Source organism: Mesoplodon densirostris, chromosome 13 (genome assembly GCF_025265405.1).
Source record: "Mesoplodon densirostris isolate mMesDen1 chromosome 13, mMesDen1 primary haplotype, whole genome shotgun sequence".
NCBI lineage: Eukaryota > Metazoa > Chordata > Mammalia > Artiodactyla > Ziphiidae > Mesoplodon > Mesoplodon densirostris.
Window position 1 is genome coordinate 92,539,065 of NC_082673.1, and position 13,567 is coordinate 92,552,631.

General features: G+C 59.4%; 1 protein-coding gene across 8 annotated transcripts in view; it reads left to right on the plus strand.

The window, feature by feature from the left end:
- ADCK5 (aarF domain containing kinase 5) overlaps nucleotides 1-13,567 on the plus strand; it is a 16,041-nt gene continuing 2,474 nt past the window's right edge. For 2 of the 8 annotated variants that reach the window (XM_060116284.1, XM_060116289.1), the window contains exons 1-4: nucleotides 1-67; nucleotides 8,108-8,214; nucleotides 8,699-8,848; nucleotides 13,480-13,555. In XM_060116284.1, coding sequence (XP_059972267.1) covers nucleotides 56-67; nucleotides 8,108-8,214; nucleotides 8,699-8,848; nucleotides 13,480-13,555 — 345 coding nt within the window. In that variant the 5' untranslated portion in view covers nucleotides 1-55. The other 6 variants (XM_060116285.1, XM_060116281.1, XM_060116282.1 and 3 more) reach the window with 6 other exon arrangements.

A 13,567-nucleotide genomic window follows, 5' to 3' on the forward strand; every position in this document is an offset into this window, starting at 1 on the left:
GCTGGGCCGGCGACGCGAGCGTGCGGCCGGCGGGAGCGGAGCTGCGGCCCCGAAGATGTGGAGACCTGTGAGCCCCCGCGCGCCCGCGCCCCTCCCGCGGCCCGGCCGGGACCCGCAGGGCCCCGAGACCCTGCCCCCAGAGGTCCTCTCGCCCGACAGGGACCCTCAGGGCTCTGGAAGGAGCCCGTCACAGCCCTCAGGCGCCCTGTCCTTCGGGCCCCCACTTCAGCCCCCAGGCCCTGTGGGGAGATGCCGGGAGCCACTTAGGGGCCCACTGGAGAGGCTGCCTTCCCGACGCAGCCCACAGCCCCCCTTCTCCTCAGAAGCACGTTCTCCGTGGTGGAGCCTTGTCTCAGAGGCGGCCTCTCCAAAGCCTCTCCAACCCCGCGAGGGATGGCCCTCTAGTCCCCTCAGGGGCTCCCCTCCCCAAGGAGACACTGTCCCGAGGCGACTGCCCAGCGCCTGACCCCTCCTCCCGCCCCGTGCCTCCCTTAGACCCGTCGCTGCTGCAGACTCTGCCAGAATCCCAGACCGGATCCCCCGTCTTTCTTTTTACCTGCTTCCTTGGGCACCCTTTTCGCCTGGTCACCAACCCCCCCGCCCTGGGTCATCCTGGGCTGACAGCTGCCCCCCTGCTTCTGGGGAGACAGAGGACTTTGGGGGCTGGGAGGGGCGGCAGGTGGGCTGATGGCTGCACCAGCCCGGCGCAGAGCCACCCCTCCTCCCACCCCGTCTCCGAAAGCCCCTCTCAGGCCTTCCTAGGCTTCTGCCTGGCCCTGGGCTGCCCTCCTAACTCAGGCTTCTTTTGATCCTGAACGTGGCAGCTGACTTACCAGTTTTTTTCCTGGTCGGGCCTCCCCGTTTTATTGCGTCTCTGCGGTTTGTATTAGCACCTTTCAAACCGGGTGTCATAGTCATTGACCCAGGTCTTAGCCACTCCCTCCCCAGGAATCTAGCCCTTTTCTCCTGTGGTTGGTTTAGAGCTGAAGAGACTGAGGGCGGCTCATCAGCGTTTTCAAGTTGGAATTTTCTGTAGACCTTGTCTTTTTCTAATAAGCCTAGCCTTGTGGGTTTAGGTATTAATACAAATAAACGCCCGTTACCTTTTGTGGCTTGCAGTGCACAGCTCCGTGACATAGGGGTGTTTTATGGGCTGAGATGGTGAAGCAGTCTGAGAGTGCGGCAGAGAGACACGGAGTTGGTCTTTTATGGTTTATTTATCTTTTTATAGTTCATAAAGCTGCTTCACACAGTCAGTTCACTCAATCCTCCAGGCTGCTTTAGCCCCTGATGAGGAGATGCTCATGACCAGTAAGTGGAGCGGGGCCCAGTAGCCTTCTAAGTCCTGACTGGTGTTGAGAGGGTCACAGACCCTTGGAAAAGAAAAGGACAGGGCATCACGGTCATCCACCACCTTTCTGGGCCCAGACTCCCAGGCTCTCCCTTCCTAACCATGAGAACGTGTCTGTGCTTTGCTTTCCTCTCCTGGTGTGGGCGCAGCGCTGTTGACGTCACCATTAACCTGCCCAGCTTCTTGTCACCTCTTTGTAGTTTCTCTGTTTCAGGCCTCATGAGACTCAGCAGTTGCTTCTTACTGCTGGGGGGGACTGGTTTATCCTGCAGTGACCTTTCACCTTCCTTCTAATCTGCTGTGTCTAATCAATAGGGTGTTAGAAAAACAGACAACTCAGCTTGTGCCGAAAACATGAGTGCTGTGTTAAAGTACACACAGAGTTTGTGAGGGTTGTAGTATCTATCTGAGTGTTACCACTCCAGCTCCTTTTGCTCCTTTGTAGATTGTTAGCTGAGTCCCCGATGAGCACCCTGTTTCTGCTGACAGACTGTGCGGGCACCGTTAAGAAAGCGCTAGAGGCCGGGGTAGAGGAGGCCCATCTCATCTTGTCGCAACTGGGAGGCTTTTGGAGTGAGAGGGGTGCTGGGACAACCCACATAAGCCAGGACCGCCCCAGGAAAGCCGCGTGCGTGGTCATCCTGGTGAGAAGGCTCTGTGTGCAGGAGCGTGTCCTGGGGACCCACAGCCCTCTCTGTGCATGTTTGCTGCCACGCCCCTGCCCGAGCTCTGGGTGTGGTTTGGGTTACCTGTGATGTGGTGGACATCGTGCCGGACTGGTTCTTGGAAGGTCTGGCTGCGGTCTCTGCCCCACATTTAGAGCTACATGACCTCGTTGGGCTTCAGGGATGTCTCTGTGAGGGGGACATTCGGGGAGTCGCTGGGCATCCCAGCTGGAACGGAGCCAGGCAGCTGGGGGCCCTGGGGGCGCTCTGGCGTCGTCAGCAGGAGGCCTCATCCTTGGAGGCCGGCCCAGGGCCAGGCTGCGGTCGGGGCTGGGGTTGTCTCTCGCCTGACTGTGGCCTTCGCCCTGTTGCTCAGTGACATCCTCGCTTGGGCCATGTGGGGTTCTGGCTCATTCGCCGTTTATCTTAATTCAGCAAGCATTCATGGCGTTTCTGCTTTATCTTAGAAAGCACAGGGCTAGTCGAAGTACGGAGGTGATTGGCGGGTGGGCCCTCCTCAGGCTGGTGGGGAGAAAGACTGCAAACTACCAGGCACAGTCCTGTGTGATAAGGACAGTGGGAGAGGGGTGGGGGGGCTGGTAACCGTGGTGAATCAGGGTGGGGGAAGGGCCTTCTAGGCAGAAGGGCAGCCTGGGGAGCAGGCCTGGGCCGGGCTCCGCGCAGCTGTCCAAGGTCTGCCAGAGACATGTTTAGCCCAGGAGAGAGAGTGAGAACTCAGTGCTGGGAGTGATGAGCTGCAGCCAGAGCTCCTGCTGCAGCGATGGCTCCTCCGAAAACAACAGAAAACTGTCACGGGGACTGTGGTCAGGGGCGGTTACTCTTCTGGCCGTGCCCCCTCTGCATCGGCCGTGTGTTCGGAGGCTGTGGACGCTGGTCCTCAGCTTCCCTGCCAGAGCCCCTGCTGGTGGTGGATAGCGGTTAGGAGGCTGCGGGCGCAGTGGGGGCCTCGTGCCTTAAACGATTCAGGTTCAGCATCCTCCCGTAAAAGAGCTGTATGTTTTAATATGATCCTGATGTGTAAACTTATTTGTCACTGAGGTGACTTGACTTTTCCTCACCAGACCCTTCCTACTAATGGCTCAGGGGGACAGTGTGCTCCGCCCTGTGGCTGTCAGGACCTGCCATCTGGGGAAGGACAGGGTGACGACTAGGGGGCAGCGGTTTGACTTGGGCTCCACCCCCAGATTCGCCAGGCGTTTCTGCTGTGGACCATGTGAGGAGATATGTGTGAAAGCCCCACCGTCAGAAATGCCCACCTTTTGTTGAACACCTGTTAGGTGCCAGACCCTGAGCGAGGTACTTTATTTCTACCATGTTTCACCTTTCCAGCCTGGCAAGGTGTCAGCGGGGAGTCGCCCCCAGGCAGAGGGTAAAGGTTGGTGAGGCCGGCGGGCTGGGCCTGTGTTGCTGCAGCGCAGCGCTCGGCCCTCGTGGGCCCTGCCCCGCTCCACGGCACCCCGTCAGCACGAGGGCACTTAGTTCTGTGCTGTCTGTACGCCGTTCTGTGCCATTCCACTGGGGTCACCAGAAAAGCGGCTGGGGCTGCACACACTTCTCCTCTGGGGTGTCCTCATCGTGTGCCCCTCAGAGTCTCCCTGATGGACTCTGGTCTTGCCCCAGGTGGCAGGGCTTGGAGGATGAGCCCTCTATCAGGGGCGCCCTCCTCTCCCGCAGTCTTCTGCTGCTTCTAAGTCAGAAATACGCAGACCACGTGTGCGGGGCCTCTGGGGGAGGAGGTGTGATGCTGGGCTCAGCCGTGGTTTTGGAGCAGCTGTGCCCGGGCTCTGGGTGTGACAGCCCCTGCCAGCCCTCACCTCAGCGTTGGCGCCCGCAGCCTCTTGACTCTGTGCCTCCAGGTCGTTGGCACGTCGGCTAGAATAACTCGTGGATCCGTCCTTTCTTTCCCTCTGAATGTAATCATTATCAACCAGCTTTGGCCATTTTCCTTCTCTGTCACAGGGTGCAGTCCCCATGGGACTTTGCAGCGAGGCCCTCTCTGCTGCCCGTCCGCTCCAGTAACTGAGCATTTCTTCATGTCTGTATATAATGTACTCCAAGCTTTTCATAAGTTGGCCCCTGACTCATGATGGTTTGACTTAAGATTTTTCAACTTTATGATGCTGCAAAAATGATACACATTCAGTAGAAACCGTGCTTCAAATTTTGAATTTTGATCTTTTCCTGGACCAGTGATGCAGGGTGGATACTCTCTCCTGATGCTGGGCAGCTCCCCGGCAGCCCCGAGGTCACGAGGGTGCACAGCGGTGCCCTGACGGCCATTCTGTATTCACTTTCAATCAGTTACATGAGATAGTCCGCACTTTAGTATAAAACAGGTTTTGTGCTAGGTGGTTTCGCCCCCTTGTAGGCTAATGTGAGTGTTGTGAGCGCGTTTCAGGAAGGCCAGGCTCAGCTGGGACGTTCGGTAGGCTCAGTGTATTAAATGCACTTCCGCCTCTTACGATGTTCTCAGCTTACAGTGGGTCTGACCCTAGCCCTCACCCATCATAAGTCGAGGAGGATCTGTAGTCTCTCTTCTGGGCTCAACAAACCCTTTTTTCCTTCTGAAAAAGCAGGGGGCAGCTGACGATCTTTCAATATAAATAGTTGGACTTCCCTGGTGGCGCAGTGAATAAGACTCCGTGCTCCGAATGCAGGGGGCCTGGGTTCTATCCCTGGTCAGGGAACTAGATCCCACATGCATGCCACAACTAAGGAGCCCTGGAGCTGCAACTAAGGAACCCACCTGCCACAACTAAGACCTGGTGCAACCAAAGAAATAAATACAATATAAATAGTTTAGTTCAACCGAGCAAATACGTCCTTCTTGTTAGGTGGGGTGGTCTGCAGAGCAAGGGGGGCAGGGTTGTTGGGAGGAGGGTTAGGGCATTGGGGACCAGCGGGCAGCTTCGTGCAGTGAGGAGGGCCTAGCGGCAGGTCGCTCCAGCGTGTGCCTCCGCCTGCCCTGCACGCTGGGCTGGACATTGCTCAAGGGCTTTGCAGATGTCAGCTCACTCACCCTCACTTCAGCAGTACAGCAGTCCCCACCTTACAGACAGGGAAGCTGAGGCACAGAGGGACGGCACTTACCCACGCCGCGTGGCTGGTAAGTGCTGGAGCCCAGATTCCCACTCCAGCCCCAGAAGTCTGGCTCCAGGCTCTACTGGAGTCTCTGGGGCGGGGCCTTCCCGTGCCTGGCGTGGCGTCCCTGGCCTCTACCCCCTTGATGCCAGGAGCACGCCCTCCCCCAAGCTGTGACAACCAGGAGTGTCCCCAGACAGTGCCAGGTCCGCCTGTCCTGTACCAGCGACCTCGCCTTCCACATGCCGCCCTCCTGACTGGACTCAGAGTGTAGCAGACGCATTGCACCTTGGATCATGAAAACATTTACACGTAGGGACGAGCTGACCGCGTGGTCCCACAGAGTTACTTATCCAGGTGCCACCACCGAGAGCGACCCATTGTTAACGTCTCGCCCTCGTGGATCTCTTTCTATTTGAAAATGTATATCTTGTTGTCGTTGGATCATTTGAAAGTAAGTCACAGACATTCTGACACGGAATCTCTAAATACTTCAATGTGCAGCCCCTAAACAAGGATATTATGTAACCACAGTAACCGTCAGGACTAAAAATCCTAATTTTTGTGCTCCCTGGTGTCTGGGGTCCCTCAAATGTTCCACAGGTGCTTTCTTTAAGATCGAGGTTTTAGTCAGGGTCCATGCTTTGCACTTGGTGCAAAGTCGTCCCACGTTTTTTCTCGTGACTTTTTTTTTTTTAACTTCTAAGGAAAAATTGCAAATATTTACAGAAGTAGAGAGAACTGATAAATGACAGTGCCGGGCACCAGTAGTTCTCAATGCGTGCATGCTAATGGCTTTCTGGAGCGGCCAGGCTGTTGTGTAGAGACACCCCAGGCTCGGGAATCCTCAGGGTCATTGATGACGATCGAGGAGCCCCGGGGCTGTTGTCATTCCTCATTCCGTGGGCCTGTGATCTCGCTGAGAAGGCCAGAGTCGCGGCAGGACGCTCGCTGGCCAGAGGAGCAGGCAGCTGGCGTGCGGGGCGTCCGGGCCTCGGCCGTCTTGCCTGGTTCCTCACGCTGGCCCTGAACCTACCCCACACCCCACCCCCGCCCCCAGGCCACAGCTCCGCTTCGGGCTCCAGCCCCCTCTTGCTGGGTATTTGGCCCGGCATCCTCCCAGGCTGACCACTCCAGCGTATGCCCCCCCCCCCGCATGAAAACCCTGGGCCCCCCCGCCTCACGCTACAGCTGACTTTGCTGCCCACCCTTTTCTGTCTGTGCGCCCCTCCCCACCTCTGACCACACGTTATGTTTTCCAGTCACAAGCCACACGGGCTTGTCTCCTCCCCAGCAATGCCCTTACCTTCCTGGCTTCCTCTGCCCCAGCGTCCGGGTGGAAGACCCACTTGCTGCCAGGCCGTGGGATCCCTGACGCCCTCTCACCTGGTGCTGCTCCTGCGTGCAGCGCGCGGCCCCACCCCCCACCACCACCCCGCACTCGGGTCTGGCCTGGGACACAGCCAGGGCTGTGGGCTCAGAGAGTGGGGGAGGGCGGGCCTGCTGGAGATGGGGCCAGAGCCAGAGGAGGGCAGCAGGGATGCGGGCAGGAGGGTTCTGGCTGTGGTCCTTGGTCGCACCGTGGCCCCTCACGGGCAGGGTGTGTTTGGTGGGTGTGTGCGGTCGCAGACGTGGGCTCGGGTGAGGGGTACAGGGGTCTGGAGACCTCGCAGAGAGCAGGCAGCGCCGGGCAGCCAGGCAGGGCTGCCTGAGGGGGAGGCCCGGTGTGGAAGCAGCCGGGCCTTCCCCGCCCCCCACGCCTGCTGGCACCACAGACCCTTGTCATCTGTGAGGTGGGAGGTGACTGGGGCCCCAGCCTGCAGCCGCCGTGTGTGCCATGCCCCAGGCCAGGTCAGGTCGTGCGGGCCAGGTAGGGGGGCAGCGGGGTGGACAGCAGGTTGGGCCGCCCTCTGGCACAGAAGGCCTGGGGCTCTGCATGCCCGAGTCCGCCCACCGCTGCCTCTCTTGCCGTTGTGGGGTTTTCCTTGAGGATCTGCACTTGCTGTGCGTGGCCTTATGGGGTGGAACTTTCCGTCCTGTTCTCCTCTTGGGACGGCAGGTCATGGACCTTTTCCTCTGACTTTTGTGTAGTTTTGCATCCTTGAAATTGTCTTCAGGGCTGTGTGCTGTGTGCCGTGTGCCAGGTGCTGTGTGCCGTGTGCCGTGTGCTTCGGCCGGAAAGTGACGGGAACGTCAGCTCCCTATTCGGCCCATGATAATAGCGCTAACGCCTGTGTTGTGGGCTGTGACTGACTTTGCACATTTTTTTTTTCCCTAAAAACTGAGAATTTAGAGTTGGGGAGTCTGTGGTTGAGGAACTCTTTAAGGTCTTATTCAAATAAGATTGGGAGACCAAGGCTGCCAGTGGGTGCAGGAGAGCCGCGATGTTTCTTCCGTGGCCCCTGAGACAGAGCAGCGTGTTGGCCTGTCTCCCCGGCACTTTGCTTCCCTACCTGCCCCTCGGCTGTGGCTCCTCCAGCCTTCCCCTGCCTCCTCCAGGCAGAAGCTTTCCAGGTCTGGCCGCTGGGGGCTCAGCAAGCACAGGTTCCTGGTGCCCTCGTTTGCTTTCCGAGCAGGCACCACCCCAAGGCCGTCTGCCTCCTTTCTGATCGTGTGGTGAAGATTCTCGGCCCTTCCTTGGGAGGCCGCTGGTCTCAGCAGCGGGAAATAGGACACGAGGGCTCTCAGGGCCCAGCAGAGTGTTAGGGGCAGGGACCGAGGGGCATTTCCAGTGGCCTGTGGAGGGGCTTCCAAGGAGGACGCCCCGTGTGCAGATGCACGTAGCCTTCCCTTCCCTCGCGTGGTGCGTGGCCCTCGGCCTGCTCTTCACCCGGCGGAGCCTCTGCCTGCCTGCGTCAGACACGCGAGGGCCCAGGAAGCACCAGGGCTCTTCAGTGACGTGTCTGGGGCGGGGGGGAGGGTCCCTGCCTGTGTGAGGCCGGGGGGCATGTTCCCGCCGCCAACCCCGTGCCCTCTGCTTGCTTCGCAGTCCCAGCTCTGCCATTTCCACTCGGCCCTGCTGCAGGGCAGGCTGAAGCCCTGGCCATCCCCCACTGCCTTCTTCAGGAGAAACCTCGGGGCACCGCCTGCAAGGTGGTGAGTTGGCCACAGGCACCCTCCAGGGCATGTGCCCCTCATCAGGCAGGGGCGACCTCCGTTGGGGGGCCGTGCCTTCTCTACGCCACCCGCGAGACGGGATGCGCCTGCTCCCATGTGCGGTGCGCGGCTGCCCCACCGCCAGGGTCCTGGCCTGGGACTCGGCCAGGGCTGTGGGCTCAGAGAGTGGGGGAGGGCGGGCCAGAGCAAGAGCGGCAGCAAGGGGTTGGAGGGCCGGGTGGGCAGTGGGCAGGCTGGAGCCCACTTGGAGCCCTGGGGTCTGGGGGTCTGGGGGGCTCCGGCGAGGTGACTCAGACCCGGAGGTCAGAGAGCACTGCGGTGACCGCACAGGCGTCCGGAGTCGGTGCTGCCTGCCGAGGTCCTGGCGAGGCCGCAGTGGCCGTGGGCTGGGCCTGGAGAGCCAAGGCTGGAGGGGCCGGGGCAGACGGGAAGTAACCCCGGCCGTGCGCCTGTCGTCTTCCAGGCCCTCGAGACCGCGGCCCCTGTGGAAGAAGGCACTCTCCGCCGCGGTGCTGGGGGCGCCCCTGCTCCTCGGGGCGAGGTACTTCATGGCTGAGCCACAGGAGAGGAGGCGGATGCGGCTCGTGGCGGACGGCATCGGGCGCTTCAGCAGGTAGGGGGCCGGCAAGGTGGCGGCTTCTCCCCGCTGCGTCCCATTCTCAGGCGTGCGGGGCCTGTGCGGGGGCTGGGAGGGGCAGCAGGGTTTTGCTGGGACCTCTTGTGCTGCCCGGTGGGGCAGCCGAGCGCCGCGGTGCCCACGCCATCCACGCTGGGCACGGCCCCCACAGACCCCACCTCAGGCCTCTGCCTCACCTCCCTTCGGGCCGCCCCAGCACTCCCAAGGAGAGTTGGCATCCAGGCGGAGAGCTTGGGGCTCAGAGGGGAGGACTGCCTCTCGCCTCCACTCCCAGTGTCCTGGACTAGTGACGGGCCTTGCTGGTCATTGGCGTCCAGGGCGCCTTAAGCTGAAGGGTCTCTCATACTCCTGTATCTCCCGGGGCAGGATTCTGGGGCTGTGGGGCGGTCTTCCCATTGGAGCAGCTTGGGCAGGCATTCCTGCTCCAGTCAGATCCAGGAATTCCTACAGCCACAGGGTCTTGAGAGCCAGCTTTCGGCATTGAGTGAAACTTGAGCTTACCCAAACCCATGGTTGGACTGGGGGTGCACGATTGCCTGGGGAGGGGGCTCACATGAGACCTTGGTTGAGGAGGCCGCTGCAGGTGTCCTGCTCGGCCAGCTCTGAGCTCCTGCTGCCCTTTGGGAGCCTGGGTCGGTTTCCCAGGGCAGGCTCAGGATGCCAAGGGCTTGGGGCACTTGGCTGAAGCTTTGTTGAAATTTACCCCAGTGGCAGCCATAGGTGGGCAGATGGCCAAACGCTTTACCTCATTCCATCTTCAGGATGAAACAAGGCGTTCTGTCCTCAGCTCGCTGGCAGCGGCTGCGCCCACGCCGTCTTCCAGGGTGGTGGTTTGATGGGTTTGCCTGGAGCTCCTAGTTGCCCTCCTGGGCAGGTTCTAGGCAGTGGCCCCTGTGTCCTGCAGGGTTTCCCAGTCTCCATAGCCTAGAGATTGATGAGGGCAGAGCCTGGGGTTGGCTCTCCTGTGGCTTTCCACCATGAGGGACCGCACAGGACCGGTGGGGACTGTCCCCAAGCAGCCTGGTTCTGAAGATGACACTGAGCAAGTCTGGGCTGTCTCACCTTCTGCTGCATACATGCTGCTGTGTCCCAGCATTAGATACCCCATGGCAGACTTGGTATACCCCTGCCTTCTCCACTTCCCTCCCGAAAAGGGTGTTTTCACAGCTTTGCTTTCAGAGGCTGAGCTAGAACGATTTTCCCAACAACCTGTGCGATCTCGTCAGCTCTCAGTCCTAACAGTTGCCAGGACAGGCAGGCCTGACGGAGCATCCCTGGCTGGGCGCAGGGTGACCACGGGGCCCCTGGAGACCTCGGGGCCCACAGTGCGTCCTGGGTAACAGGGCAACGTACGTGCAGGGGCCCAAGGAAGGAGCGTGGGTGGTGAGTAATTCAGGACCAGCTCGCCCAAGGGCAGCGGGGCTCATCCTGCTGTGGGAGGGGAGACTAGAACGTACCGCATGCACCCGGGCTCACTCGCAGGGGCTGGGGTGGTGGAGGGTGGCACCGGGGTCCATTTCTGCCCCCACCCCTTACTTAATTTTAACTTTTAAAAACCCTGTGGGCTTTTTTTGGACACAATTTCAAATGTCCAAAGAAGTTGGACTAACATAAAAGAACTTTTTTCTTTTTGAAACATTGACAAATAAGTTGTCAATATGCCCCATTACCCCTGAAACCTTGAGTTATTTCCTAAACAAGGACATTCTCCTCCATGGCCACAATCGGGAAACTGATACATTGTGACCCTCTAACCCTCAGACCCTGTGTTACCAGGTGCCCCAGTAACAACCTTTTCAACACAAAGATCCCACCTGGGCCCATGTCTAGTCTCCAGGCTGGAAGAGTCCTCATTGTCTCCTCAGCTCTCATGGCTAAACTCGAGGTCAGGGCATGGCCCCCGAGATCCCCGCTTGCCCAGGGTGTCTGACACCAGCTGCAGGTTCCAGCGTCCCCATGGCTTCCCTCACCTCAAACCACTGGCTACAAATTGGGGGGTCCCCACAGACCCTCAGTTTTGATAGTTCCCTAGGACAACTCAGGAAATACTGTACTTATGATTATGGTGTTATCTTAGCAGAAAGATAAAGTCGGAATAAGCAAAAGGAAGAGATGCCCAGGGTGAGGTGAGGTCTGGGAGGCTCCCAGCCTCGGAACTTCCATGTCCTCAGACACATCCCCCGCCTCTTATCCCCCTCTGACAGTACACGTGGGTCACCCCCAAGCTTTGTGTCCAGAGTTTCATCTCATAGCCCTGATTGATTGAAGACCCTGAACTCTAACCCCGTGGTTGTTCTTTCCGGCTGGCAGAGCCCCTCACTGGTGTGAACCGTCAAGGCTGTTATGCGGCTCAGATGCTTCCATCACTTTGGTGTCCAGGAAATCCCATGGGTTTAGGGGCACCTCCCAGGAGCTGGGTAACGTTAATTCTTCGTCACATGACGACCTTGACATATTTGTGGGCAGATAGGCCATAATATTGTACGACAGGGTGTCAGCAAACTCTGGCCCTGTGGCAAATACAAGGGTCAGAGGTGCTGCCTGTTCTATAAATAGAGCTCCTTGGAGGGGCAGCCATGCCCCCCTCACCCTCCTGAGGCTGCCCCTAAGGCCCAAAGTACGTATGTATGTATGTATGTACGTATGTATGTGTGTATATTTATTTATATTTTATTTATATTTATATATATATGTTTATATTTTATTTACTTGTTTGCTTATTTGTTTACTTGTTTGTTTATGGCTGCGTTGGGTCTTCAGTGCTGTGCGCAGGCTTTTCTGTAGTTGCGGTGAGCAGGGGCTACTCTTCGTTGCGCTGTGCGGGCTTCTCATTGCAGTGGCTTCTCTTGTGGAGCACGGGCTCTAGGCGCGTGGGTTCAGTAGTTGCAGCATGCAGGCTCCGTAGTTGTGGCTTGCGGGCTCTAGAGCGCAGTCTCAGTAGTTGTGGCGCACAGGCTTAGTTGCTCCGCGGCACGTGGGATCTTCCCAGACCAGGGCTCGGACCTGTGTCCCCTGCATTGGCAGGTGGATTCTTAACCGCTGAGCCACCAGGGAAGCCCCTGACCCCTCTCTTTTAATCTCCAGCATCTGACTGTAAATTGTTTCAAACGTACAGCAGAGCTGGTGAGCCTGGCTTTTATCAATAGCATCTCGCAACCCTTCCAACGCCCTCTGTCCTTTGAGCATTTTACTCCTGCTGGCAGCACAGTTACTCCAGGCTCAGCCATGGACGCAGCTAGTCTCCTGATGGTTCTTCGGGACGGAGCAGGGGCTCGGGCCACGGTGAGGATGCCGGTGTGCTCGCCACTCTGGGCTGTCTGCCCCAGGCTCCTCCATGGACAAGGGCTGCGGGCATGCACACGTGTGTGGCTGTGAGCACACACGCCCAGGGCCATATGTTTGCTGCTGTGGCCAGCCATCGACGGCAAACCCGCTGTTCATTTCCCACACGGGTCATTCTGGTTTTCTCCCTTTCTGTGTCTGTAACTCCTTCTCCAACTGGGAGAAGCCCGGCTCCCCTTGTCCCTAATTTACTGACTTATTAGCTAGCCCACCCGAGTATAGCCATCACCCCACTGCCCTCACCTGCACCCCTACCCTCACCCCTGTGCAGACCTTGCATTAGCTTTTGGACGAATTATTCAGGAAGGAGGGCAGCTCCTCTTTGGGTCTCGGGGTGCTCAGAGAAATCCTGTCTCCTTGCTCACCCTGCCTCACAGACAGCCCTGTTTGCTTCCTGTGTCAGGCTGGGGTGGGTGGGACAGACCCGGTTCGCGGCACTCTGTCTGGGCTGACCTCATTGCTCTAAGACACTGGTCTCCACAGCTGCTGGGAGGGCAGGAAGCCTTTGCAGGATCTGGCAGCCTCTTCCTTCCCGCCTTTTCATCCTGGCCCCTCGTGGCGGAGGGGCTGGAACAGGACATGCTGGGGCGGGCGGAGGCTCGGCCTGCACCGGGGCCCCGAGAAGCAGGAGCCCCACACCCTGCTCATGACAGTTTGAGGGGCTGGGGTCTGCGGCACTGGAGGCCTGGATTCTGGCCCTGGATCCTCCTCTCTCCAGACCCAGGGCCGCCTTGTCCATAGCCTGGGGCGTGGGAGTGAGCGAGGACCCCTGCCCACACCAGAAGGCCTGGGCCTGCGGGACTTCCCGGGGCCGTGCCCTCAGCTGGGCGAGCAGGCCCCAGCTCTGGGGTTTGAGCCCCAGGGGCTCCTGTCCACTCCAGTCGGAGTGCAGAGGAGACAGGACCAGTGGTGCAGGGGGGCCTGGGCGAGGGCATGTCCACAGACGGAGCGGCCACTGCAGCTGTGCGAGCTCGTGGATGGACTTTCTAGTGTAACACGTGTTATCAAAGAACGAAAAGAGCACACCTGCTTGTTGGGGCCCGAGGCCCCCGTTCCTGTCCCAGGCGCCCCTGGGTGCACATTGAGGGGCTGAGGGGTGGTGTGGATGCAGGCTGCCCAGTCCACAGCCCAGCGGCTGAGACTGACCCGCTGGCCACGCAGCCCCGAGAGCCCAGCAGCCCTGCCAGGTGCTCACAGTGGTCCGGGGTGCTGGCGGGGATCGGAGGTGAGTGCCCGCTGGGGCTGAGGGCAGCCTCTGCCCACAGGTCTTTGAGGGTCGGCCTGCAGATCTCCCTGGACTACTGGTGGTGCACAAATGTCGTCCTGCGAGGGGTGGAGGAGGTTTGTTCCTGC